The sequence below is a fragment of the Terrapene carolina genome, unplaced genomic scaffold (assembly GCF_002925995.2).
Source record: "Terrapene carolina triunguis isolate 2854851 unplaced genomic scaffold, T_m_triunguis-2.0 Scaffold110, whole genome shotgun sequence".
NCBI lineage: Eukaryota > Metazoa > Chordata > Testudines > Emydidae > Terrapene > Terrapene triunguis.
The window spans coordinates 6,466,063-6,493,736 of NW_020664461.1; the positions used below are offsets into that span (position 1 = coordinate 6,466,063).

At 54.4% G+C, this 27,674-nt stretch overlaps 1 protein-coding gene across 3 annotated transcripts in view; it reads left to right on the top strand.

Moving 5' to 3' along the window:
* The window catches only part of ELOVL1 (ELOVL fatty acid elongase 1), a 23,957-nt gene extending 452 nt beyond the window's left edge, over positions 1-23,505 (top strand). Inside the window, exons 2-9 of one of the 3 annotated variants that reach the window (XM_024209548.3) lie at positions 893-965; positions 13,043-13,238; positions 13,938-14,128; positions 14,340-14,420; positions 14,815-14,871; positions 20,586-20,691; positions 21,125-21,261; positions 21,732-23,505. In XM_024209548.3, the coding sequence (XP_024065316.1) occupies positions 13,193-13,238; positions 13,938-14,128; positions 14,340-14,420; positions 14,815-14,871; positions 20,586-20,691; positions 21,125-21,261; positions 21,732-21,992 (879 nt within the window). In that variant the 5' untranslated portion in view covers positions 893-965; positions 13,043-13,192 and the 3' untranslated portion in view covers positions 21,993-23,505. Of the gene's footprint in view, positions 1-14; positions 966-13,042; positions 13,239-13,937; positions 14,129-14,339; positions 14,421-14,814; positions 14,872-20,585; positions 20,692-21,124; positions 21,262-21,731 lie in introns of those variants that run through there. The other 2 variants (XM_024209552.3, XM_026651901.2) reach the window with 2 other exon arrangements.
* The last annotated feature ends 4,169 nt before the right edge of the window (positions 23,506-27,674 follow it).

Genomic DNA, 27,674 nt, shown 5'->3' on the forward strand with positions numbered 1-27,674 from the left:
CGCCAGGACGGGGTAGGGGTGCTGTATGGAGGTAGGAATTTGCCACGCCTGAGGGGTTAGGGTTGGAGGTCAGCAGGGTTGATCCTGAGTCCCTGCAGAAAGGGGTTCTGCCTGGCTTTGGAAGGCAGCCTGTTGGCCTCTGGCAGCTGGCTAAGCTAGGGAGACGTTGTTGCTGTGGGTTTCCTAGATAGTGGCAATATGTTGAGGAGGGGGTGGCTCTTTACCTCTGGCTGTGGGACTAAGCTGGCCTGACTCAATTGTGTGCTCCCACTTGGTGCAGGGACTGCACATACATGTTCCCCTTGTGCAGAAAGCTTCACCATCTACCCCAGCCGCAGGTTGAGTTCTGTCCAGTGCCCCATACCAGGTGCAGCCTTATGTGATTCCAGCATATAGGGTGAAAACATGTGTATGTCCCAGGCATGAGCTAGTGTCATTTCAGTCTCCAGGCACACACCCTGCCCCACGCACTTGCCTCAGCCCAGGTGCTCCAACAATAGGAGCTGCAAATGTCAAATGGGTGGCACAGATTCCTCTTCGGGTTTGCCCTCTGATCTCTCCAAGGCAAAGGAGCCCAGTGCCATCTTGTTCTTCCTCTGCATTCACACCTTTGCTTGTCTCTGCTACTCCCAATCCTCCACTCTGAACTTTACTCTAGGCTCCCATCTCATATACCTGGCCTACCTTGGCAGCCTTGTCACAAACCTGATGGCTCTACCCCTTCTGAGCACCTCGCTCTGCCTGCATCATCTCTCACCTGGGCTACTGAAGCTTTTCCCTAGGGCCACTGCAGCTCTATGCTGGACCATTCTCCCTGATCCCAACAGTTGCTACTGCTTTCCCCTCTCCCAGTGGGTGCCTCTGTTCTAAGGGAGTTCCTGTTTCATTACAGCTAGCAACACATCTGTGACCCGGAGAAGAATTCAGGGGCCCGTTCCTGAGAGGCATCTTTGATTGGAGAAAAGGTAAAATTCAGCTGGGGCTGCATCAGCAGCACCCCTCTCCTCTTGGTTTCAAATTCATGCCTCCTGCACTCAGAAGCCAAAGCTGGAGGGAAGCTGCATGTGCTGTATAAATAAGGCCCCTGGCCCTGGTTGATAGGTGGCTGAGGGGAGTTGTTTGGGGGCACAGAAGATCGGATCTTCAGTTGGGAACAGTCACATGTGACAGTGCCCACCTCTTGCTGCAGGGCAGCATGCTGTCCCTTTGCAGCTGAGCCTGCAGCAGTTGCCATGCTCAGACTTCTGCATTGCAGGGCAAAGGCAATCTGACTCTTGTGATTGGCTGACTGCTTTGTAGCATGAGAGCTCCTTCTCCCTTCCAGGCCACTGCATCAATGTCCCATTGAGAGATTCCTCCTCCCCTCCTCGTGCTGGATGGCAGTGCCAGGCCTTGTGCGCTGCCTGTAATAAAACATTGGCTTTCATGAGATCCAGCTCGCGTAGGTGCACGGCCTGTGTGTGGGTCTCTCTCTGGAACATCTGTGGGAAGGAGGCTCTTGGGACTGTGCAGCATTAGCACTGGGAGGCCAGTGCCAGACTCACGTGAAGCTTGTGGCGTTATCATGCACAGGGGATCTGTGCTGCTGCTTGTGTAGGGAGGGGGTAGAGGAATTTCTAATCTCCTGGACCATATAATTCAGTAGCTGTCAGCCCCCACTCCTGGGCGGGACTGGGGGTGACTCAGCAGCTTACTGTCCCGCTTCTTCCCCCTCTGCATGCGGTTGCCTTTCTTTAGAGCCTTTCCTTAGGAATGTGGTCGGCATGCATGGTGGGTGAAGTGGGGCTATACACGGAGGCATTGTGGAGATGGTGGGCAGTTCTTGTGTGTGCACCTGGGCTTACGCCTGCTGCAGCAGGAGTGGCAGTCTCTCTGGAATGCTCTGTGCAGCTGCCCCTGGGATGACTTGCCTTGTTCTGGGTACCTTAGTAACTAGGGAAATGGGAGAATTCAGAGATGCTGGAGGCACGAGCCTGGTGAAGAAGTGGCTGTGGTGGAGAGGGGTGAAATGCGAGAGGCAAGTGGCAGCAGGGGTGATAAGCAGACTGGGCTGATAGTGAGGGAACTCCTCCTGTCAAGGAGCTGAGGAGAGTCTCCTTGGGAAGGTCTCTGCCCCAGGACTGAAGAGCAACAAGCATTGTGTGAATGGCAGGCATGTATCCTGCTGCTGTGGGTTACAGGCCCTGGGCTGGGCCCTTTTCCCACCTTGCAGAATGTGGGCAGGGCAGATTCCAGGCTGGGCTGACCTTCCAGCCAGACCTGCTAAACAGCTTCCCAGGGATAGAGGGCTCCCTGAATCAGCCTGCCTAGTGGTATGGGGCTTGAGTGACACTGCTGGACCCTGTCTCATGAGCATGGATAGGCAGACGGGTGCTAGAGGGGCTCAAGCTACCGTAGCACGCTAAAAATAGCTGTGAGGACATTGTGGCTCTGGCAGCGAGTCAGGCTAGCCATCCGAGCTCAAGCCTGGGCGGTTGTATGGTCTTGAGCTCGGGTGGCTAGCCTATGGGAGTGTCTACACTGAAAACGCTGCAGTACTGCAGTGTAGACACTTACTACAGTAACGGAAGGGGTTCTCTGTCTCTGCAGTAAATCCACTTCTCCGGGAGCTGGTAGCTAGGTTGATGAAGAAAAGTCAACCTAGCGGTGTCTACACTGAGGCTTAGGTTGGCTTAACTATGTGTCTCAGGGGAATGCTTTTTTCCTACTTCCTGGGCAATGGCGCTAGGTCAACATAAGTTTGTAGTGAAGCTCTGCCCAAGGCGCAGTGTCCGTACAGCCATTCTTGGCATGCTAGCGTGAGTCTGTGCCTGTGCTGGGAGGCTTGCTGCCTGCTGCACTGTAGACACGCCCCTAGAGCAGGGGTAGTCTATTTTTTGTCAAGGTCCAAATTTCTTGGTCAACATATAGTCAAGGTCCAGACTCCAGAGGAGAAAAATCATTCTGCTCTCCCCCTCCCCCCCAATCATGATGATAATAAGTAAATAAGATTTTGGGGTCTGCTCAAAAGCATCTGGATTTGGCCCACAGTCCCCCTATTGACTTCCCCTGGCTTAGAGGTTCGTGCATACCGGTCAACCTGCGGTTCTTTGTTCCAGTGACAATGCCCAGCCTTCAGAGTAACATGCTGGCTCTAAGGTGCTGCATGCTCCTCTCTCTACCACACCACAGGTGTGGAGCTGCCAGGCCCTGCCACGCACAAGCCAGGCCTCTGCTGGGTTCTGATCTGTGCAGTTTCAGTGGGGATGAAGGGAGGAGTAATGCCTCTAGGTATGGGAATTAGATATGCTTCCTCCCACACAACTCTGTGCCCTGGGGGACCAAGACCCAATTCCCCACTCACTCCAGAGCATGTAGGACAACTTGTTTGTTTGTGGGGGAGTGGGTAGGAAGCCCAGTGCTTCCTGAATCTCTGAGCCATCCTGAGTCTGTCTTCCTGGTGCTGTGTGAGTTGGGGAGAGGCCCAGGGTCTCTTTCAGATTGCATTGCCTTCTCCCCCCATGTTGGTCTGGATTCAGGGGAACCTCCTATTTGCCCCACAGAGTAATAGCAGGGAGGACAGGCCTTTCCTGTCCCTGTTGCACAGGGTCAGCCTGGGTGCTGATCCCAGCTCTGCCTCTGTGGCCTTGAGCTGTCAGTCTGTCCATTGTTGAGGTGGGGCTGGGGAGCCTGGGTGAAGATGCTTGGTGCCTTGGGTTTATTGGGACATGTGATTTCCCCATAGGATTGGAGCCCCTCCCGAGTGTTAACACCAAATACCCTTTGCCCTACATAGTTGTGGGGGAGGGAGACGCTGGCTGAGGGGAAGTGACCTCTCAGAGCAGGGTGTGGGACCTGGGGTCTTGGATGTTGCAGAAGTGCATTCCATAGCCTAGTTCTGGCTTCTAGGTAAACTTTCTTTCTCTCCCCCTCCATGCTCCCTTTGTTGGCTGATAGCCGCATTCTGCTGGGTGGTAGCTCTTGGGGGAGGTTGTGCTTGCATCTCTTGGGTAGCCAGGGTGGGGTTTCAGTCATCAGAGCCCTCGAAGTCTTTCTCCTGGTTCTTGCTTTCCAAACCCTTTAGTGTGCCTGTGCCCTTCTCCAAGCTCTCTGTTCAGTCCCTGTCTGTGTGATGCTGCAGCCAAGGCCTAGCCAGGGCAAGAGAGTGGAGTAGTAACTGCTAACTACAGGGCCTGTCTCAGCAATCAAATTGAAGCCTTGCAGCATGGAATTTGCACTCTTGTGTGTTTCAAATAACCGAGGTGGGTGCTGGTGAAGCCCTGTCTGCTCTCACCCAGTAGTGGGCTCCTCTGGGGCTTTGGCCCAGGGAATGAGACTTCCGGCTCTGCCTCTGGAAGGCTGTCAGCCTAACCCATGTGCCTGTCAGGAAGCTGTTCCCCTTGGGACTTAACTGCACTCTTCCCTTCCTTGTTGTAACACTGTTCCTCTACTTTTGCCCCAGCTAGTTCTGCTCTGCCTTGACCTCTCCACTCTTTAGATATTTGTATAGAGCTGCTGGGTTCCACCTCCTTAATCATCCTTGGGCTGGGCTGCCTGTGGCTGTGCGGTCTAATCTCCTGCCCACACAATTGTTGTTGATTATTAGCACGGTGGTGGAGTTTCCACAATCCCCATAGGCTGCAGGCAGCTCAGGGCAGGAAGAGCTCTTGCTCGGATATCGCTGATCTCATCCCTTCCTGCTCCAGATGCTCTGCCCAAGCCTCTCTAGATGCTGCTCCCTTTACCTTTGCTCATTTCTGATCCTGTGCTGCTCTGCTGCTCGTGCAGGCTGTGTTCAGATGGTATTAGTGCAGCTGTTCCTTACTGATTCACAACAGTAAGTGTGGCAATGAGAATTGAAGGGTACGTCTACACTGGCAAAAAAGACGGTGACAGCGAGTCTCAGAGCCCGGGTCAACTGATTTGGGCTTGCGGGGCTCAAGCTACAGGGATAAAAATAGCAATGCATATTTTCCTGCCCAGGCTCTGAGACCTGGCCTCTGTGTGTGTGATTTCTCCCCACCCCGCATATACACAATCTCCGAGCCCAGGCTCCAGCCCAAGCAGGAATGCCTGTGCTGCTATTTTTATCCCCATAGCACAAACCCTGCAAGGATGAATGAGTGGACCTGGGTTCTGAGACTTTCTTCTGCTCTTTTCCCCACCCCCGCCTTTTCTAAGATTTCATTCAAGGTCCTTGAAGGGCTTTACAAACATTACTGCAGCCTGCCCAAGGCAAGGAAGTGGTATTGAAACACACCCCTCTTCACAGATGGGGGAAACTGACTTGCAGAGATGGGAAGTGACTTGCCTAATGTCCCTTGGTGATTCTGCAGTAGAGTCCGGAATAGAATCCGGACTAACTGACTCCAGGCCTGTGCTGTAACTGCACAGGCCCCTTCCTCTTAGCAGAGGGGCTGTCAGTTGTGTTTTTTGGAATCCCAGACCCTCCCTACCTGTATGGAGTTTATTAAACACTCCCTGTTAACACTTGTGCTTTGTGCACTTTTGAAATCCAGTGCACTGGAGGAATGAATGCAGAGCATGCAGTCAGTTCACTAGTGTGAGGCCATCAGCCCCGAGCTAGCCTAACATACTTGGGTTTGGTAAGGAGGAGACCTGGGGTGGCTACTTGCCTAGACAGTCTGCATAGTTTGGCTCACAGAACTGTGTGACGTAGGAATCTATTGGGTTGAGGGTGTTGTCCTGCAGAGATCTGTGTAGGGAACTCCCCCAGGAGTGCACTGACCTTGGCATTCGAGTATTCTGGTCCAGCAGAACTCTTTAGTCTTTTTCTGACTTGCAAGCCTGCACCAGGCGTGTGGAATCAAATGGTAGGAAGGGAAAGCTCACCTTTACCCTATTTTAAAACTGCTGAACTGGTTCTGCCAGGCTTGACTCCAAGAGGCTGGTGCCATGACGTTGGTGTTTTCTGCTGGGTACAGGAGACGGCTGAGTTGTCTGCATGGCATCTTGATAGCTACTCTGGGAGGCACACGTCTAAGCACCTCTGGGTTGCAGACTAATTTCGTCAGGAAATGAGACTGCTGGAGTGTCTGCTCCTTGGACAGACACGTCAAGCAGCCTGATCGGAGGCTGGAGTCCTTGGCTGCTTCCTGCCTTTCTGAGAGTTAGAAATTTCCTTGCGTGCCAGGTGCCGCTGGGGCTGTAGGGAACAATCCTGAATTCAGTGTCTTTTTCCTTACTTTGGTCTGTTGCTTCAACTCTCTAAGGGGCAGACATTGAGTGCGATTTTTGCCCCGACCACACTGGGGGAAGAGATGGGCTTGGCTGTCCCATAATACTCAGCATGGCAACTTCTGAACATAGCATATCCTCAGCATGATGGTACTGCTTGGCCCTTGCTTATTCAGTCCCTCATCTTCCTAGAAGTGCTTGGGCAGCATCCCATGGCCTCTTCTGTGAGTGACCTAATCGTCGGCCATGGCTGTTTGCCATGTACTAGGTCAGTCTCTGACGTCCTTCCAGCTCATCAGCCTCTCCAGTACTGAGGTGCCTGGAGTGCAGTGCACTACCTCAAGTGCAGTCGCACCAGTTCTGTGCATACTGTTCTGATGTGTAGTATCCAGGTGTTGATCTTCCCTTCTTAACCACATCCACCTCTACTGCTGCCATACCATAGTGCAACCCTCTGTCTAATCTGCTGTTTCCCTCTGCTGGGTATTCCTAAAGGGCCCATCACTGCTACCTGTGCGCTGTCAGCATTCCCGCTCATGGGCCCATCCCTCTCTCTGATGCTTTGCTTAGGCTTGATCTACATTAGCAACTTATGTCTGTGTACCTATGTCGCCCAGTGTAGACAGTGCTATGTCAAGGGGAGGGCTTCCCCCTCAACATAGCTGCTGCCTCTTGGGGGGGGGGGTCCCTACATTGTTGGGAGAAGCTCTCCTGTCAGTGTAGGATCATCTTCACTTAAGTGCAACAGCGGTGTAGCTACATCGATGCAGGGTTAAGTGCAGATCTGCCCTTAGTGACAGGTCTGTGACTGTTCCAATCAGGCTGCCCTGGTGCAGTGTTTCAGTGGAGTTAATTGGGGAGTGGGGGAAGTAAGAAATCCATTCTCACCCCTTCAAGGCCCTATTTATAATGCTGGCAGAGAGGGGTGGAGGGAGCAGGGCTCTCAAGCCTGGAATGGAGGGGGCAAGGTCGGCTGAGGTAGAGCAGCCTGCCCTTCAAAGTGAGGTGTAAGGTAAGTTCTGTAACTTGGGTAAGGGGGGAAACAAGGAGAAGTCCTGGCCCTTGACAGCATCCCTGTCTTCTCCTGGCTGCCACCTGCAGCCACATGGGGGCTAGATTCTCCGACTGTAGAACTGACTCCTGCTGGCAGCTACTCCTACCATTTTAAAGCGCTTGGCTGTTTCCAGTGCATTGCTCTTCCCGTGAGTGCGTGTGTGACGCTGCCTTATCCCGGGTTGAGAGTTTTCTCTGCAGCTGTGAGGCTAGAAAGCATTGGTGGCAACTGAATGGAATTACAGCCTCTGCAGCAAGGAATGGGCTTGCGGGAAACCCAGCACTGTGCCAGCAGGGAACCTGCTCCTAGCTCTAGGCATGCTGGGCCTGGTCCTTCCAGCCCCTCTGGATGTATGCTCAGCAGTCCAGGTGGATGGGCTCCCATGCACAATACTGTTGTGGTTTCTGCTGTTGTCAGAATGGCCTTTGTGCATACTCCACTCCTGCAGTGGCCTTCTCTGCAGGGCTGGTGGGAGGGAGGGGGAAGGGTCTCCTCCCTGCGCATCACCACATGGTTCTCCTGCTTCCTGACAAGCATGCTGAGAGGCACAGGAGCCAGCCCGTTCTGTCATCTGGCTGGGGCCTCCATGATACCTCAGCCCTGTGCCAATCAGTCGCTGGCTCTCCAGCTCCCTCTCTGGAGCACACCAAAAGAAGAGCAACCATGTGGTCTCAGCACTGGGCGGGAGCTGGGGCTCCTGAGCTCTATTTCCAGCTCTGGCACTGACTGGCTGGTGGCATTGGGTAGTCCCATGTCATCCTGGTGCCAGCAGTGCTGGCTGATGTTTAGAGTGACTTCAATCCCATGGTCAGCTGGGTGAGCCTCTCCCTTAATCCAGGCATCCTGGCTCTGTAGGCTGGGCAGGTTTCCGAGGCTTGCAGGGAGTTTGGGCGGTGCATCTGCTTCTCGGTACCCTCTGCCTTTGGAGCGCAGGCACTGTCCTGAATCTGCAGGGGCCCAAGGCATGGGAGTGAAGAGATGAATGAGGGTGATAGCAATAAGGCTTCGATTATATTACTGAGTTGGCAGGCAAGATACCCTAAAGAGCTCTTGCTCTATGGATGTGTCTTCAGGGGAGTATCAGAGGGGTAGCCGTGTTAGTCTGAATCTGTAAAAAGCAACAGAGGGTCCTGTGGCACCTTTAAGACTAACAGAAGTATTGGGAGCATAAGCTTTCGTGGGTAAGAACCTCACTTCTTCAGGGGAGTTAACTCACGTTCTCTGCACTTAACTTAGGTAGAGGATGCTGCAAAGGTTTCTGGGGGCATATTCTGTGGTCCATAGCTTACAGGTTGACCCTAAACGTCAATGGTGTGTTTAATTCAAATTGGCAGGGTGGGGGTGGGAGTCACAAGGGCTAATGCAATCCTTGGATGTAGAAATGGGAATCTTGAGGAGTGGGTTATTCTCGCTGGTTGTCACACCAGGGTTGAGTTCTGGTATCCACAAGCCAAGAAGGATATGGAGAAATTGGAGACTGCTCACAGAAGAGCCCTGAGAGAGATTAAGGCCATATTTTTCCAATCCTTTATATTGAGAGACTCCAGCTAAAGAGCCTGAGCTCCTTATCATACCACAGGCTGGGGGGTAATTTGATTGCATCTGTAAGTACCTCCATGGGGAACAGATGTTTGATAGTAGAGGGCTCTTCAGTTTGGCTAACCAGTCCACCACAATGCAATGGGTGGAAGCTGAAGCTAGACAAATTCGGACTAGAAATAACATGCCGAGCTGGAACAATGAGGGTCATTAACCACTGGGACAGCTGTGGTGGGTTCTCCATCCCTGGAAACGGTTCAGTGAAGATTGGATGCTTTCCGAAGAGAGATGCTCTAGCTCAAGCGCAGCTGTTGGAATTGAAGCAGGAATTAATACAGGGCATGGGTCTGGCCTGTGTGATGCAGGAGGTCAGACTAGAGCAAAAACGGTCCCTTCTGGACTTGGAGTATATTAATGTGAGTTGTGTTAGCATGTGTCCAGAGCGCAGAATGGCCTGTTAGCACCACGTGAATGCCCCTCGTCCTCCAATGCCCCCACGATTCTCTTCTCTCCCTTCTCCCCCATGCCCACCAGGACAGACAAACTTTTCCACAATTCACTGGACAGAATTCATAGCTTGAATTCATAGCTTGAGACAAGCCCTCAGGTAGGTGCCACAGGGGTGGGGGGGGGGATTGAACATGTCATCCTCCACCCCACCCCGTGGCCCAGACAGCTCACCATACAGATTGGTGGAGTGGGATCTGGTGGGGTCACTCTTAGTGTAACTGCCCTGTGGGGGAGGAGCTGCCGCCCATGGGGTGGCCATTGTGGGCCAGGCAGTGACTCTCTAGGAGAGAGCTCAGTGCCATCTCTCCTGTGTACCAGTGTCCTCCCTGGCTGGTTGCTGGGGGCTTGCGTCCCCCATCCTGTGGGGTCTCTCTGCACCTTCCCTGGGGCCTTTCACTGTGCCAGAGGCTGGGGCCTACCCTGCCCAGTAACTGCAGAGAAGGGGCTGTTGTCTGTAGAAGGCGGGTGGGTGGAGTGCGTCTTTTGGCAGGAGAGCCGAGGGAGTTCCCTCTCTGGGCTGGCTCTGAGTGAGTCAGGCAGGGCTAGGCCTGCGGTCAGAGCTATGCCAGACACACTCTCCCCTCGGGCAGGTGGAGGAGGGCACGGCAGGTGGCTGTCCTCAGTGCTGTTCCATGCCTGCTGTCCCACTTCCAGGAGCGCACCTGGCTTGCTGTGTGCTTGGTAAAGTGGGCTGTGTGGAGGACTGTCCGGCACTGCAGCAGCTTCACACCTGGAGCTGAACTTGTCCCTCCAGAGGGGAGCTGTAATGAGGCCAATAGGAGCTGTGGGCTGGGAAGTGCTGGGCTGTGTGGCTAGCACCCTGCCAGGGGTAGGTCCTAGGGAGCCGTGCATGGGATTTGGAGACCAGCGAGCTGGTGTCCAGATGCCTGAGCTGGCAGCTTTCACCCAGCTCTGCTGCTCCTCTGCCTTGGGTGCTGCTGCCCAGGGGCTGTGTCCCTCCCTGGCTGGGGCCTGCAGAAGCTCAAAGCTTTATGCTCCGTGTTCTGGTGGCCATTGATGTCCGGGGCCCATGTGCGGTGGCCCTTCCCTTCTTTGCCCTTGTCCTGGCAGGAATAACTTCATTTTGCTCAGACCTCCAGCTGATGGGTACGCGAGCAGCAGGGAGGGGTGGTGGTGCCGTGGCACCCTCCTGGCTCTGTTGTGTGAGGAGTGGGATCACCCTGGCTGGTTTGGATGAGTGCTTGAAGGGGCAGGGTGAGGGAATCAGGCTGCAGTCATGTGGAGGGTTGGGGTCTCTCTCCGGGCATGAGAGGGATTGGGCATAGCCATGGTCCGGGAAGAAGCCCCTTCTGCATGGGGAGGGGGAAGGTAGTGCTGGGGGTGCAGATGGCCCAGCTCTGGGAACTGGGTTGGCGCAAGTGGCTTCTCCACTGCAGCAAACGGAGTGAAGCTGTTGGGTGTGGCAGCATTGAGCCCTGTCCGCACAAGGCTCAGTGCTGCCACGAGCAGGGACTGAGCTGTGCAGCAAGAAGCAGCCTGAGAACAGCCTGATGGGGAGGAACCGGGGCTGCTGCAGCTGGGCTCTTCCAGGGTCCAAGTAGAGCCAGAAGGGCCTGACGGCTCATCTAGGCTGACCTGTGCATCACGGACCACCAGCACCTGCACACTACTCCAGCAACCAAAACGAGACCCACAGCAGACTAGACTAGGATGTGCCACAGGCAGAGAATGAGGGGACTGAGGCACACCAGTGCTCAGGGCCCCTGCAATGGCAGGGAAATGATTCCGTGAGATGCCCGGATAATCCTGGGAAGTGACCTCTGGACCCGCATGATGCAGGGGAAGGTGTTAGCATGACCCTGGCACTGTTCAATTTTAAACAAGGTTTGGGGTTTGGCTAGAGAGCCCTCAGCCTACATAAGACCATGGCAAACACAGTATTAAAAATCTCTATTTAAGACGGAGAAACGGCTCACGCATTAAGTGAGGCTTCTGTTTTAACCACACCTTTTTTTCCTTGGGTTTTTAGCAGTAGAATTTTTAAAAGGGAAAATTGGTGTTTGACAATCTTAGTCCTTTTTGGGGAAAAGAGAAGAAGGTAGCTGAGTGGTGCTGGAGCTGCTGTTGCTGGTAACATTTGTTCCCATTTTCTAAAAGACAAGACAAAACCCATGAAGGGAGAAGAAAACAGTGAAGACAGAAAATGCAGCTTCTGTCTCTGCTGTTGACTATCACTTGCTGCTGGGGAAACACAAGCCTGGCGCTTGACTCTATTAGCCATTCTGTGGCCTGGCAAACTCGTACCAGCATTGGGCTGTTTAGGACATTGCTTTTGTTTGTTTCTTTTTTGTTACAGGCTCACAGCCGTGTTGCAAAATCAACAGTCTGGCAGATTTAAGCCAGACCATGATTAGAAAGATGAGGAGAGAAGTAAGGTGGGGAAGGAAAAGGACACATGAGCAGGGGGGGAACAGAGGGATGACACATTCTTACATCCCAGGTGGCGTTGGGGATCTGGCCAAAGTTGGTGGAGATGATGCTGTGATCTGGGCCCCTCTCCCTGGCCCGGTCTGGTCAGGATAGCACTCAGGATCAGGACGATGAAGGCCCAGTGGTGGTGTGATGCCTCCTGGGACCCCAGTGGGGATGGCAGCTGTGATGATGAAGCTTGCGTCTTCCTCTTTTCCGTCAGCCAGGGGTTTTGTCAGACAGCTTTTTTTTATTTCTTCCTCCCTTCCCCCAAACCAAAAAAATCCTTTTATTTTAAGGACTCCAGAAGGGATGGTGGGTGGAATAGCCCGTCCCTCATTATTTTGCCCATTGGTTAGGGCAGTGATTCTCAAACTTTTTTGTACTGGCACATAGCAAGCCTCTGAGTGCGATTTCCCCCTGATAAATTAAAAACACTTTTTTATATATTTAACACCATTATAAATGCTGGAGGAAAAGCGGTGTGTGGGGTGGAGGCTAACAGCTTGCAACCCCCCCCCCTCATAATCTCACAACCCCCAAGGGGTCCCAACCCCCAGTTTGAGAACCCCTGGGTTAGGGCTAACGTCCAGTGCACCAACTTTTGTCCATTGAGTTCCAGTTCCACAATTATCTTGTTTACCTGGCATTATTTTAACTCCATTCTTGAGATGTAGTAGTGCAATGGTTCTCAACCAGGGGTACCCCCAGAGGTCTTGATGGGTAGGGCTGGTGTCCCTAACATCTGTTTGCCAGAAGCTGGGAATGGGCGACGGGGGATGGATTACTTGATGATTACCTGTTCTGTTCATTTCCTCTGGGGCACTTGGCATTGGCCACTGTCGGAAGACAGGGTACTGGGCTTGATGGACCTTTGTTCTGACCCAGTATGGCCGTTCTTATGTCTTCCAGGGGCTATATCAACTTACCTAGACATTTGCCTAGTTTTACAAAACAGGCTACATAAAAAGCATTAGCAAAGTCAGTGCAATTAAAATTTCATACAGACAATGACTTGTTTATACTGCTCTATGTACTATACACTGAAATGTGAGGGCAATCCAATCAATTTATTTTTTAATTATATGGTAAAAAGGAGAAAGTAAGCATTTTTCAGTAATGTGCAGTGACACTTCTGTATTTTTATGTCTGATTTTTGTCAGCAAGTAGATTTTAAGTGAGGTGAAACTTGAGGGTATGCAAGACACATCAGATTCCTGAAAGGGGTACAGTTGTCTGGAAAGGTTGAGAGGCACCGTATTAGTGGGCCTCAAACTGAATTAATTCAAACAAATCTCCCTTGTGCACCTTTTCCCATCACATTTATTGTAGGTTACTGTGGCACTTGGTGAACTTTCACTTTTTACGGTGAAGCTCGCACTCGGGGTAAATCGGCAGGCTCAGTGCTCACCACAGAGAGCTGGGGATCCTGAGCCCAGAAAACCTGACCCTTCCCTGACTCTCTGCAGAACTCCAGCTGCTATGGAAGCAATTGTAACAATGTACCGGGACTTCATGAAGGGAACAGGTGAGATCTTCCTTCCGTGCCCAGCTGCTGGCCAGGGAGCTGGGTGCCATGGGAGCTGCAAAAACAACAAGGAGTCCAGTGGCACCTTAAAGACTAACAGATTTATTTGGGCATAAGCTTTCGTGGGTAAAAAAACCCACTTCTTCCCTAACCCTAACCCTGAAGGACTAGCCCTGCTTGCTGGCCATCACAGCACCCAGTGGAATATAGTTCCACAGTTCTTGGATTCACACTGGTACTGAGCCAAGCTGCAGGAACCCTGCGCTGCGATCCCAATGCCCTTGGGGTGCCCCCATTACTGAGCCATGCTGTGGAACCCTGGCTCTGCTTCGGGTGTCCTGGGCTGCTCCTGCTCTTAGTGCCTCCTGAATGGTGGTATGATGCCATCTGAGGGGCAGGGGAGAAGTCCTGGAGTGGAGCCTTCACCCAAAGTGGCTTGTGGCTGCCATGGAGCCTGGTGTGCATTAGGAATTACTGGGGTTCATCAGGTGCTCCCAACCACCTCCCTCCCTGAGTGCCATGTAACTGTGATTGCCCAGGAGGAGCAGGGGGTCTCCAAGGGCCACACTGTGAGTCAGTGGCAGAGTCCAGGTCTCCTGACTCAGAGCAGTGCCCTGACTGCAGGCAAAGGGAAGCAGGGGCTGGGGGCTGGACTTCTCCCCTCGTCCTTACCGTCATCCTTTGTGCCTCTCCCTGCAGACCCCCGCATAGCTGAGTACCCCCTGATGCAGTCGCCCTTCCTCATGATGGGGATCCTGCTGGGCTATGTCTACTTTGTGCTGTCCCTGGGCCCCCGGCTGATGGCGAACAGGAAGCCCTTTGACCTGAAGAAGTTCATGGTGGTCTACAACTTCTTCCTGGTGGGCCTCTCACTCTACATCGTCTATGAGGTGAGGTGCCAATGGCAGTGCATTCTGCGCCATCAGTCCCTGCCCCTGGACAATCTGAGCTGCCGGGCAGAGGGCACCTGGATGCCCAGTGACTGAGGCACCCCCTCATGGTTGCTTTGGGAGCTTCGGCCTACCCTCTCTCTGAGGGGGAGGGTGGGCATGGTGGTATGGTATGTGCTGAACCTGGTCTGGTGGTGTCCCCTTGCTGCAGTTCCTGATGGCAGGCTGGCTGACGGGATACACCTGGAGATGTGACCCTGTTGATTTTTCCCAGGACCCCAAGGCCCTTCGGGTAAGTTCTCCCCTCTTGCTGCAAGCAGAATGGGGCCCTTAATCACAGGTCCTGGGCAGCATGCAGCTGCTTCCTTCCTGTTACCGTAGCCATTGGCTTTGGGGACCTCTGGCCCAAGATGGTGGCTGGGTGTCTCCTGTGGCTTATAAACCAGCAGCGTGGAGCTGAATAAAGAGGCAGTGCCTTCCAGAGATGGGTGTGTGTGTGCGCCTGTATGGGATTGCAGAACCCCAGGGGTCCATCTACTGAACCACAGAGGAAAGCGTCACGGCCCCAATGTTTGTTGGCCCTTGCTGGCTGCATGAAACGAACCTGTCTGGGAGGGTTGGACTGCAGGGCAGAGCTGGGTGGGCATTGCTTGGTCTCTGACGCACATGCACTGTTCTTGTTGCAGATGGTCCGTGTAGCTTGGCTTTTTGTCTTCTCCAAGTTCATTGAGCTGATGGACACGGTAAGTGATGGATCCTGGGGGAGTGGTAATCAAGCACCCTCTCCCTGGCCCCTCTCTCCTCCCCAGCACTCCAAATTTCCCAGAGTGGTTTGCAAATCCAAATGAGCCTGGCCAGACACCAGTGCTGGGCCTCAGCAGTGCCCGTGGAAAAAATACGGAGACTGGGAATAATGAGCTTCATAAGAACGGCCACATTGGGTCAGACCAGTGGTTCATCTAGCCCAGTATCCTGTCTTCCGGCAGTGGCCAGTGCCAGGTGCTTCAGAGAGAGTGGATGGAACGGACACTTTATAGAGTGATCCATCCCCTGTCGTCTAGTACCAGCTTCTGGCAGTCAGAGGTTTAGGGATACCCAGAGCATGGGGTTGTGTCCCTGCCCATCCTGGCTGATAGCCAGTGATGGAGCTTCCCTACACCTCGTGCCAGGTCATTACCCTGAAGCAGTGACCAGAGATTCCCGTCTTGGGCTTTGGAAATGAGTGTGAGGGAGCCGGGAGCCAGGATCCAGCCAAACAATAAGCCCAGCCCATGGGAGGTGAGCGCTTTCTTTCATGCCAGTACCAGGCTCTCCCCTTCCTGAGCGGGGGCAGGTTGCAGTTTTTCCACCTTCCCTGATGGCTGCACAGGTATTCGCTGATTACTGGGAATTGGCACTGCCCAGGTAAGCATGGCACCATCATCCCTGGTGGCTGCTGAATCAGATGTTCTTAGGATGCAGGACAAGAAGTGCCTGGCAGTGGGTTCTCCCCAACATATCACCCGAGCTTTGGAAGGACCCTCCCTGCTGTTGGAGCCTCTGCAGTCACTGTAGGTTCTTCTTCAAGTGCTTGCTCATATCGATTCCAATTAGTTGTGCGCGCGCCGTCGGATGGGTCGGCTGTGGAGCCCCCTGGAGTGGCACCTTCGTGGCACTGGATATATACCCCGGCCGACCCAGCGCCCCTCAGTTCCTTCTTGCCACCCGTGATGGTCATTGGAACTGTGGAGCTTGGCTTTGCTACTCTCCACTCTCCCTAGCGCTCCTGTAGCTGAAGCCGGGGCCCTGTGTACTGAAGCACTCGGCACCGGGTCTTGGCACGCCGCTGGAGGCTGAGGACTAAGAGCCGCAAGTGCCTGAGGCCTCTGCCAGCCGTCCTGATCCCGGAGGCATGGAGGCATCATCCTTACAGGCGCCAGCTTCTCTTCCTCCAACTCCAGCTCCCGGCCCAGACGCTGAGGTCGCGGGACCGGAGCAGAGGGACACAGCTCAGGAAGAGGCCCTGTATGATCCTCTACCTCCTGTGGCAGCCTCCTCATCTTCGCCCAATGTGGCTGTGGCAGGGACCGCTATATCGGCACCCATCCCTCCGATAGACCTCCGCGCCCACCAGGAACTCTTGCGAAAAGTGGCGCGGAATATGAACCTGCAAGCAGAGGAGGTAGTCGAGGTGGAGGACTCTGTGGTTGACATTTTTGTCCGCAGAGGCTCCTTCCAGGGTGGCCTTACCACTTAGCCAGACCATTCAAACCACGGCCAGTACAATCTGGCAAACACCCGCTTCCATTCCCCCAACTGCTAAGGGGGTGGAGCGGAAGTATTTCATCCCCTCCAAGGGATATGACTATCTGTACACTCACCCATAGCCCTGTTCGCTGGTGGTGGCCTCAGTGAACGAAAAGGAGCGTCATGGTCAGCAAGCCCCAGCACTCAAATCAAAAGAGGCCAAGCGCCACAATTTATTTGGGCGCAAGGTCTACTCCTCAGGGGGGCTCCAACTCTGGGTTGCGAACCAGCAGGCTCTCCTGAGCTGATACAACTTTAACTCTTGGAACTCCATGATGAAGTTCAAGGAACTGGTTCCTCCAGAGTCCAGAGAAGAGTTTGGGGTCCTGGTAGAAGAGGGCAAAACGGTCGCACGAACCGCTTTGTAGGCCTCATTGGACACCACGGACTCTGCCGCTCAGATCCTCTCTTCAGGGATGAGGCGCATTTCTTGGCTGCAAGCTTCTAGTCTACCACCAGAGCTTCAGCAAACTTTGCAGGATCTCCCCTTTGATGGAGGGGGGCCTGTTCTCAAACAAGACAGACTCGAGACTTCAAAGCCTCAAAGACTCTAGGGCCATAATGCATTCGCTGGGGATGCACACACCATCTATCCTGAGGAAACCATTTAAACCACAGCCTCAACATTCTTACCCTCCTCGCCCGAGACAGGACTTCTATAGGAGACAGGGGCGCAGTGGCAGGAGAAAACTCTCCAACCACCAATCCGGCCAGGCCCAAGGTCCTTCCAAGCCCTCGGCGAGTCCCAAACAAAAATTTTTGAAGGGCTGCCCGAGGACGGTGTACCAGACCTCACTCAGGATCCTACCCCATTCTTGAATCATTTCTCATTTCCACCGTGCCTGGTCCCTCATAACCACGGACCATTGGGTTCTTCGCACAGTGGAAAGGGGATACTCTCTCCAATTTTCGTCATCCCCACCCTCCCTCCCCGTCGCTCTTCAGGGACCCCTCTCACGAGCAACTCCTTATCCGGGAGGTGCAGTCGCTCCTCGCCATGGGGGTGATCAAGGAGGTTCCAAGGGAGCTAAGGGGCAGGGGGTTTTACTCCCCTTACTTCCTAATCCCCAAGGCAAAAGGTAGGCTTCGGCCTATCCTGGACCTGCATGGACTCAACAAATTCATGGTAAAGTTGAAGTTCCGCATGGTCTCCTTGGGCACCATTATACTTTCCCTGGATCTTTAGAGACTGGTACGCCGCCCTTGATATGAAGGACGCGTATTTCCACATAGCGATCCATCCAGCGCACAGACGCTTCCTCCGCTTTGTGGTCAACCACGAACACTATCCATTTACGGTCCTTCCGTTTGGCCTCTCTACGCCCCCCCGAGTGTTCACCAAATGTATGGCAGTAGTGGCAGCCTTCCTCCGTCGTTGATGAATTCAGGTATACCCGTATCTTGACGACTGGCTCATCCAAGGGCACACCAAAGAGCAGGTGCAGTCCCACATTCAGTTGGTCATGGACACGTTTGGTCGATTAGGCGTCCTTCTCAACGTGGCGAAGTCGACGCTAGAACCGACCCAGAGGATAGAATTCATTGGGGGGTCCTGGACTCCATGCGCTCGAGCCCTCCTGCCCGACACTCGTTTCCAAGATTTGTCGGGCCTCATCCGGAGCCTTCAAAGCTTCCCAACCTCAACGGCAAGAACGTGCTTGAGTCTTCTATGGCACATGGCTTCCTGCACACACGTCACCAGGCATGCCAGACTAAGACTCCGCCCACTTCAAGCCTGGCTGGCATTGGTCTATCGCCCAGGTCGAGACAGCCTGAACCTGGTGGTCACCGTCCCAGAGAGGGTCCTGACCACTCTCCACTGGTGGCCAGACCCAGGAGCAGTATGCAAAGGAGTTCCCTTCCACACCCCTCAGCCCTCCTTGTCCCTTGTTATGGATGCGTCAGCCCTGGGATGGGGCACCCATCTCGGGGACACTCAGACACAGGGTCTGCGGGCCCCGTCCGAACTCTCTCTCCACATCAACATACGGGAACTGATGGCAGTACGTCTAGCTTGTCAACCCTTTCAAGAGCGGCTGCATGGCCATTGTGTGGCGGTCCTCACAGACAACACCACAGCTATGTTCTACGTCAACAAGCAAGGGGCTCGTTCCTCCCCGCTCTGTCAGGAGGTCATTTGACTGGGAGTTCAGCATAGCCCACTCCAGTCACCTGGTGGCATAATTTCTCCCAGGGGTCTGGAACACGTTGGCAGATCGCCTCAGCAGATCCTTCCACGCCCACGAGTGGTCGCTCCGTCCGGATGTCATCCACTCCATCTTCCTAAAGTGGAGGTTTCCCCAGGTTGACCTGTTGCCTCATGCAGCAATCAGAAATGCCAGGCGTTTTGCTCCCTCCAAGGTCGCTCCCCAGGTTCTCACAGATGCCTTCCTACTCCGGTGGACGAGCTGATTGTTCCCACCGTTTCCCCTCATACACAAGGTCCTGCTCAAGGCGTGCAGGGACAGATCATGACAGATTCTGGTCACCCCGGCGTGGCCCAGGCAGCATTGGTACCCCATGCTGTTGGAGATCTCGGTGGATGCCCCGATTCCGCTGCCTCTCTTTCCGGACCTGATCACGCAGGATCGCGGTCACCTCTGTCACCCCGACCTGCGGTCCCTCCACCTCACGGCGTAGATGCTGCATGTCTGAGCCACTCTGAAATCCTCTGTTCTCACTTGGTACGACAGGTCCTGTTGGGCAGCAGGAAACCTTCCACTTGGACTACATATATATATGGCTAAATGGAAGCGATTCTCATGCTGGTGCTCTCGCCACGGCACACTTCCGCTCCAAGCGTCAGTCCAGAATGATAGGTACGATCTCCTAAACCTGAAACAGCAGGGCCTGGCGATATCATCCATCAGAGTTCACCTGGCGGCCATCTCAGCTTTCCACCCGGGAGTGAATGGCTGATCTGTCTTTGCCAACCCCATGGTTGGTAGGTTCCTCAAGGGCCTGGACCATCTATATCCACAGGTACGACAGCCAGTACCCTGTGGGACCTCAACTTGGTCCTCTCCAGACTTATGGGACCCCTGTTTGAACTCTTGGCCACGTGTTCCCTTTTGTACCTCTCTTGGAAAACAGGTTTCCTCGTGGCTATCACTTCGGCGAAGCGAGTCTCTGAGCTCAAGGTTCTTACATTGGAACCACCTTACATGATCTTCCATAAGGATAAGGTGCAGCTACACCCTCACCCTGCCTTTCTTTCCAAGGTGGTATCGACTTTTCATATCAACCAGGACATCTTTCTTCCCAAAACCTCACGCCAATAATCAGGAACAATGGCTTCACTCCCTTGACATTCGTAGGGCTCTTGCCTTCTACATTGAACGTACAAAGCCGTTCCGGAAAACGACGCAGCTCTTTGTCACAATAGCAGACCGGATGAAAGGTCTTCCAGTCTCCTCCCAGCGGATCTCTTCCTGGATCACGTCATGTATTCGTGCCTGCTATGACCTGGCTGGGGCCTTGACCCCCCCCGCACCCCCCCCTATCTCAGTGCTCACTCCACGAGGGCTCAAGCCTCATCGGCATGCCTTCCTGGCCCAGGTGCCAATCCAGGAGATCTGCAGAGCTGCTACTTGGTCTTCAGTGCATATGTTTGCCTCACACTATGCCATTGTTAGACAAGCCAGAGACGATGCGGCATTTGGTAGAGTGATCCTACAATCCACGGTACTTCACTCTGACCCCACTGCCTAGGTAAGGCTTGGGAGTCACCTAATTGGAATCAATATGAGCAAGCACTGGAAGAAAAAAAGATGGTTACTCACCTTTGTAACTGTTCTTCGAGATGCTCGTATCCATTCCAAACCCGCCCTCCTTCCCCTCTGTTGGAGTAGCCGGCAAGAAGGAACTGAGGGGGCGCTGGGTCGGCCGGGGTATATATCCAGTGCCATGAAGGTGCCACTCCAGGGAGCTCCACAGCCGACCCCACCGGTTGATTGCTAGGGTAAAAATTCTCCAACGGTCGTGCACGCAGCGCACGCACACTTAATTGGAATGGATATGAGCAACATCTCGAAGAACAACAGTTACAAAGGTGAGTAACCGTCTTTTCCTGAGAGCCCTGGCAGAACCTCTGCACTTTCAATAGCCATCCTGTCCCACCTGCTCCAGCTTCTGTTGACTCAGCCACCCACCTGCTTCTCTTTGCTTCTAGGTGATCTTCGTCCTGCGCAAGAAGAATGAGCAGATCACCTTCCTGCACCTCTTCCACCATTCTGTCCTGCCTTGGAGCTGGTGGTGGGGGGCTAAGTTTGGCCCAGGTGAGGGCTGACACACTGAATTGCCCTGCAGTGAGAGGAGGGGAGATCTGGTCCCAGTCTCCCGGTGAGAGGCCTACGCCGCCCCGCTGGCCTCAGGGCTCTTCTGTCCTTGTTCCCCGTGGGCCCTGCAGGGGAAGACCTTATCACTACCGTTGTAGGAGTGCATGCACAGTCTTCCCACGCCTGGCTGCAGCCCCCATTCTCGCCAGTGGCTGAGTCAAACCCCCTTCCCTACCCGCTCCTCACACCCATTATTCCCCATTTGTGGGGGCTGGGAGCCCAGTGTGGGTATGGGGAGGGCTGTAGTGCAGTTTGGCTTGCTGCAGTAGGCCATCCATGAGCTTGGGAGCCTGTGCCCTTGTCGGTTGGGGGTGCGCAGCACCACAGGGCAGGAGTGGCCCCCAGCCTTAATCACCTCTTCTCTGCCCGGCAGGGGGAATGGGTTCCTTCCATGCCATGATCAACTCCATGGTGCATGTCGTCATGTATTCCTACTATGGGCTCTCGGCGGCAGGGCCTGCCTTTCAGAAGTACCTGTGGTGGAAGAAGCACATCACAGCTGTTCAGCTGGTGAGTTTGGGCTGTGCAGCAGCCACAAATGCCCCATACACCCCTGGGCCTGGGTGTTCCTGTGGGGGCTGGTGGAGGCACAGCATGGGGGCAGGGTTGCTCTGGAAATGATCCATGCTAACCTCTGGCAGGACCAGCACCCCTCACTAGAGTTCAGATGGGGCTGTGTCCGTCCCACACTGAGATCCTTAGCAGGCTGCGCCTGTCTGGGTGCTGTGACCAGCTGAGGTCTGCAGCAGCTTCATGTATTGCCCTGGGAAGGGCTGGGCCTTTGCCACCGCCAGGGGCACCCTCGTGGTGCTGTTCTCAGTGTGTGCCCTGTGTGAATGGGCGCTCTCCCATGGGCTGGGGGGAGGAGGCGTAGATGGGGTTGGGATGTTCTCTTCCCCCCTCCCCCTCCCCCCCCAATGAGTAACTGGTCCCCTCTCTGCCTCCCTCTCCCGTGGCGCACGCTCCACGCTGGCTCCCAGGCGCAGTTCGTGATCGTCTCCATCCACATCTCCCAATACTACTTCATGCCCGGCTGCCAGTACCAGTACCCCATCTTCATCCACCTCATCTGGATTTATGGGACCATCTTCTTCATCCTCTTCTCCAACTTCTGGTACCACTCCTACACCAAGGGCAAGCGGCTGCCCAAGGGGGCCCAGTACCCAGCCCAGCTCCAGCACAACGGCATCAGCCTGCACGAGAACAGCGCTGTCACCAACGGCAAAGTCAAAGCCAACTAGAGGGCCAGCCCCTCCCAGAGCCAATGAGAGCCCTGGGGCAGAGGTGGCTGGGACTGTCCCCCTGCTCCTGGGTGTTACTAGCCAAATCAAGTGCCTACAGACTGTTGTATCCCAAGTGCCCGGCCCCGCTCCCTGCTGCCCTGTCTTCAGGCATGGCCCCTCTGCTCTGGGCAGCTCCTCCCACCAGTGCGGGGGAGGCTCCTGCTGCTCCCTGCCATGTGGGCAGAGGAGCAGCCACCTGCATCACCGGCAGAGGGGTTACAGCCCTGCTCCGTTGTCTCCAAAGGAACTTCCCCATAAGTGCCTGTCTGCCCCTTCTGCCAGGGCCCCCTTCCTGCACCAGGTGGCTGCTCCACGGTGAGTAGGACCAAACATGGAGCCCACCCCACCTTTGCCATGTGTTGGGCTCTGTGTGAATGAGGGGAGTCGCTCTCCATTTGACTCCAGGTGCTCCCTGTGCCCTTCTGCTCTCAGCACTGCTGCCTAGGAGTGTAAGGCCCTGGGCCTCACTCCCACCTCAAGGACCCTGGGTCCTCCCCATTCACCATCTGTCCTTGCCACTTCATTGCATTTCATTGCGCTGCTCCCTCCCAGCTCCAGTACGCATAGCGAGGGGATGCTGGGCCCTGCACTGAGAGCACTGGCACTCCAGGACAGCTAGGCTGGGTGCAGGGTCAGGTCCCCCTCTGGTTACTACTTGAATGTGAGGCTGGGCCTACTGCCCCTGTGCACTAGCTGACCCTTTTCACCCTGTGCCTTGCACCCACATGGGCCATGTTGACACTCGGGAAAAGCCATTCCCAGAGCGCATGCTCCCAGCCTGCCTGCACCCTTCTTTCCTGGCTGGCTGTGGGGCGAGTGAGTCCATTCCGGCCGTGGCTGCCTGAGAGCTAGCCTCTTCAGGTTGTGGCTTGGTCCAGCATCGGAGCAGCTGAGTTTTGTCTCCCTCTGCTTAATACCCGTAAACTCAAGACTGGCGCAATAATCTTCCCTGGAATTTGCTCCCTTGCTGCCGTGGCATTGGGCCAGTAGCCACACTGAAGCCCAACAGCCGTGTGCACAGTGAGAGGAGGTCAGAGCATGGCCGCAGCCCTCTTCCTCCCGGTGGCCCTGCTGTCCCTTGTGCAGGTTCCCAGGGCAGCACCCTTTGTGCCTTGTAAGTGTTTCCACTTGGAGGGCATGGGGGGGCCTGTTCTTGCACTTGGGAGTAGTGCGGCAGCTGCTCAGTGGGCATCTCCCACTCTGGCTGCAGTCAAGCCTTGTTGGTGTGCATCCTGTGGGGGAAGTAGGGGGCCTTGAGCACCCCTCCCCCCACATAAACCGGGCTGCTCTTGTGTATCTCCAGAAATAAAGACAGAAGGAGAAGCGGCTCTACCCTTTTGTTTTCCAGGATCTGTTTTTCGTGTGAACTCAGTGACCCTTGCCTGAGCTAGACCGAGATGTGGGGTGAAAGCTCCTGAGAGAAGTGCCTGGCCCTGGCAGAACACCAGGGAGCCAGCAGGCACCTGCAGTGAACTCGTGGCTGGGAGGGAGTTAACAAGGCAGCAAATACTAGAATCATTTGCTGCTGGGGAAGGCAGCTGGACTGTCAGAGCACTCTGGGAAGAACATTGGTAGGGGTGGGAATAGGGTAGTCAACTGTCTAATGGCACAAACGCAAACACCCTTGCCCAGCCCAAGGTCATGCCCCTGTCCTGCCCCTTCTCTGATGCTCCACCCCCTCACTCATTCCATTTCCCCCTCCCCCTGTCGCTCGCTCTCCCCCACCTTTACTCACTTTCACCAGGCTGGGGCAAGGGGTTGGGATGTGAGCTCTGGGCTGGGAGGGTGGGGCCAAGAGGTTTGGAGGGTGGGGTTGGGATGCGGGAGGGGGTGAAGGGTGCGGGCTCTGGCTGCCCAACCCTTACCTCGGGTAGCTCCTGGAAGCGACTGGCATGTCCAACTCCTAGGCTCAAGGCGGCCAGGCGGCTCTGCATGGTGCCCTTGCGTGCAGGTACCACCCCTGCAGTTCCCATTGGCTGTGGTTCCCGGCTAATGGGAGCTGTGGAGTTGGCACTCAAAGTGGGGGCAGCGTGTGAAGCCCACTGACTGCCCCTGTGCCTAGAAGCCAGAGGGACGTGCAGGTCGCTTCCAGGAGCCATGTGGCGACAGGGCAGGTAGGGAGCCTGCCTTAGTCCTACTGTGCCACTGGACTTTAGCAGCCTATTAAAATCTCCCGGATTTGGTTCAGTAGTCTCTCTAGGCAACCGAGGCTGATTCCGGGAGCCTCCTGGCCAATCTGGGAGAGTTGACAACCCTAGGTGGGAACCACAGCTGAGAGCAAATACCAGACCAGTAGGCTTGCTAAAGCCTAGGCAGAGAGCAAAGTGTTCGGGGTGGGGGGTTGCAGACCGGCCGCTGCTGCTCATGAGGGTCCTTCTGTGCAACTGCTAGGGCAGAAATGGGGCAGGAACCAAACCTCCAGCAGGAGATGGGAATAGCTGCCAAGGCGTTTTGGCTTTTGCCCAAAGTTGGGCTGGTGTGGAGAGCCAGCAAGCTGCCTGCATGTGCTTCCCCTAGAGTCCGCACTCGGGAACGTCCTCCAGCTGCTGGGTGTGTGAGAGGAACCGTTCCCGTTCCCAGGGGCAGGGATGCTGGCCAGAAATCAGGTATGTGCCACTTGCACTCCCAATGCCTCCAGACCAGGGACTTCCTCCTCTCCCAGCTTTACGCAAGGGTGGGATGAAGGGGGGTGTTAAAGCAAGTCAGATGGATAGTAAGAAAATCCTGGCCCAGGCTCCTACCAGCCACACAGCGCCACTGAGCAGGGGTAAATGGAAGGAACAGAACATGTAACTAGACTGAGGAAACGCGCTGGCACAGGAAATTGTTGAGGCCAGGGATTTAACATGGTTCACAAAGGGATTGGATGCTTAGATGGCTATCAGGAATAGCTTCCAGTAGCAGCAGTGATAAATTTTGGAAGGGATTAAAACTTGTTTCAGGGTTTAAGATTATCTCCAGCTAGTAGGGACTAGCATGGGACTACTCTGCAAGGCAGGTTATCCCACACATGCTCCTGTGCGATTCTCACAACTTTCCTCTGAAACTGCTGGCTGTCCTCCCTGTTGGAGGTAAGATGCTGGGCTAGATGGACCTTGGGTTTGATCGACTCAGGCAGTGCTGATGTTCCTAGGCTCGCCTCTCTTCCCCTCCTCCCCCCAAACTACCATGCACCCTACTGCTCATCCCCCCTAGGCTAGCAACAAAGGGATTGATAATCTGCTGTGCCCATCACTCTAGTCCTGTATTGTGGCTGTGCCAATGACCAGTACCTGATAATGACAGGAGAAGGTGCTGGGGGGGGGGCAATGATGGACACACATGCCCCCCCTCCCCCCCAGTGGGGGCAGGAGTGGTTGGCCCTTTTTAATGCAACTCTGGATATTCTTATCCATTTAAGGCCTGGTGTTGTGCTAAACTCTTTGCCTCAATCTTGTCCCACCGCTTGTGGTTTTGTGGATTCTAGATGTGGTCTGTTTACTCCTGGGGGAATTTCATTTTTCCCTGGAGAATTGGTGCTGCTGGCGGTGCGGAGCCCAGCTCTCTAGCTCTCAAATACAGGACACTGGGGGGTTCTGGGCAGCTGTGGTTCCCAGCATGTCCTGAAGGAAGGAGGCAGCATGTAGAGAACGCCCTACAAGCCTGGGACCCAGCATCAGGCTGTTTCTCTCTAGATCCCTGGCATCTCGGGGTGTCCTGCAGCTGGGTTCTGGGGGGAGGGGTGTGGGGATCTGAGACCCAAGGGGTAGAGTTTTCCCCCAAGATGTGCCTAGTTGGCATGTGATACACCCAGACTGCGGTGCCCAACAAAAGCATTACAGTGAAACAGGAATTGGGTTGTCGTAGGGGTTTCTTTAGCTCTGTACGCCTGGGGAAATCGTTGTCTGTGTTACAGACATACTTGCTGACAGGTATTTTGAAATAAATTACCAGAATATCTGAAGCTGGTGTGATTATATTGCATTGTTTTGACAAATATGCAGAATTTTTATTTTTTGGTGCAGAATTCCCCCAGCAGTATCTGTTAAGGTGTGCCCATGTTTTATTCATGGGAAGGTGACAGCCCCTTGTGAGCTGTTCAGTCATTTATGTCATCTCTCCAAATGGTTTAGTCCAAATGTTTTTATTCTCTCCTTGTAGGGAGCTCTCCCAGGCCTAGCTTTCTGGGCCAGGGTGGCTCCCTTCTCCTTGTAGTGTGGGGACAATTTGGGCACAGCATCCTGGCAGGGGATGCTAGCCTAGGGACTGAGCGATAGAAGTGGAGAGGCAATGCTTTCTGTGAGTTCTCCCTGTAACTACACCCTCCTTGTTTCTTTGGATCATGGCTGCACACTGAGCCATTGACAACCTGCCCTGCTCCTAGAGCGAGCGGAGAGCTCAGCTGTGTAGGGGCATGTGAAGTTATTCTATAGAAATGAGCTGATCTCCTGCAGGCTTAGGATGAGGGAGAACCATGTTCAATTCCCTGCTCCACCGTAGGCTTCCTCAGGCGCCTTGGACAAGTCACTGAGCCTGGGTGGGCCTCTGTTCCCCATGTGTGAAATGGGTATAATGATTCTTCCCATCTCCCAGGGGCTGTGAGGTTCTGTCCATTAAAGATTGTGCAGCCCTTTGAGAGCTAGCGATGAAAAGCACAATCTAGAAGAGGAGGGTTGCTGCGAGCTGGGATGTGCTGGCTCAGTCCTGTAGTACTTCGAGAATGGATGCTACTTATGGGTTAAGATCTTCCTAAACACGTTAGAGACAACTGTGTAGACCAGCTGCCCAGGCAGCGTTTGTGGCCAGGGTAGAGGCCCTGGCTGGAGACTCTTTTTAGCACAGTGATACACAGACCTCAGTGGTTAAGGAGCCAACTTAGTGAGCGACATTACCCACAAGAGCCCCAGGTGTGTGAATTCATTGTTTCATGTACTACAGTGCTGTATAGTCATATTTAAACAGTATGACAGGGACATACTTAGTTTTTATGTATATGATTCTGAGCAAAATGACTGACCAAGTGTTTTATCAATGACAATTGGTTAATGTTATTAACCTATCAGGAAGATTTTCCAAACTCAATCACTGTTCTAATGTCCCGAGCTGCAAAGAGCCACCGGTGACACCTTAACGAGGCACTTGCAGCTCCCGAGCCTCAGCCTGAGTATTGCTGCTCTAGCAGGTTGGATACAGCTCGACCCTCCCTCTGAAGCGAGTCTAAATCCCTGTCCCAGGCCTCAAGCTAGGTGGAGGCCCAGGGTCCCCCCCTCCCCTGCCCGATGTGAAAGTGAGGCTGTACAGCACACTGGAGCTGGGGCTGCGGGTCCTGTAGCGCTAGCAGCCTGGTCTGTCTCTCTCTCACTTCTGGCTGGCCTTGCCCAGCTGAGAGTAGAGACCAGAACACGGGCTAAATGGGAGCACTAGTGCTCCACACCCACTCACGCCTCCTAAGTGTGTCTCAGGAAACAAACGGGCAGGGCGGCCTGTGCCCCAGTATCAGCAATGGGGGCATCCAAAGCCCCTTTGCTAGCAAATGCTGCAGGCCATGATACTGCAGCGGGGGCCAAAGTGCTCAGTTACTATTCCACACGGCAGCTGTGGCTCAGCCCAACTACTAGCCTAGACCTGAATAACTCCTGGCTTTAATGGGAGGGGGAGGGG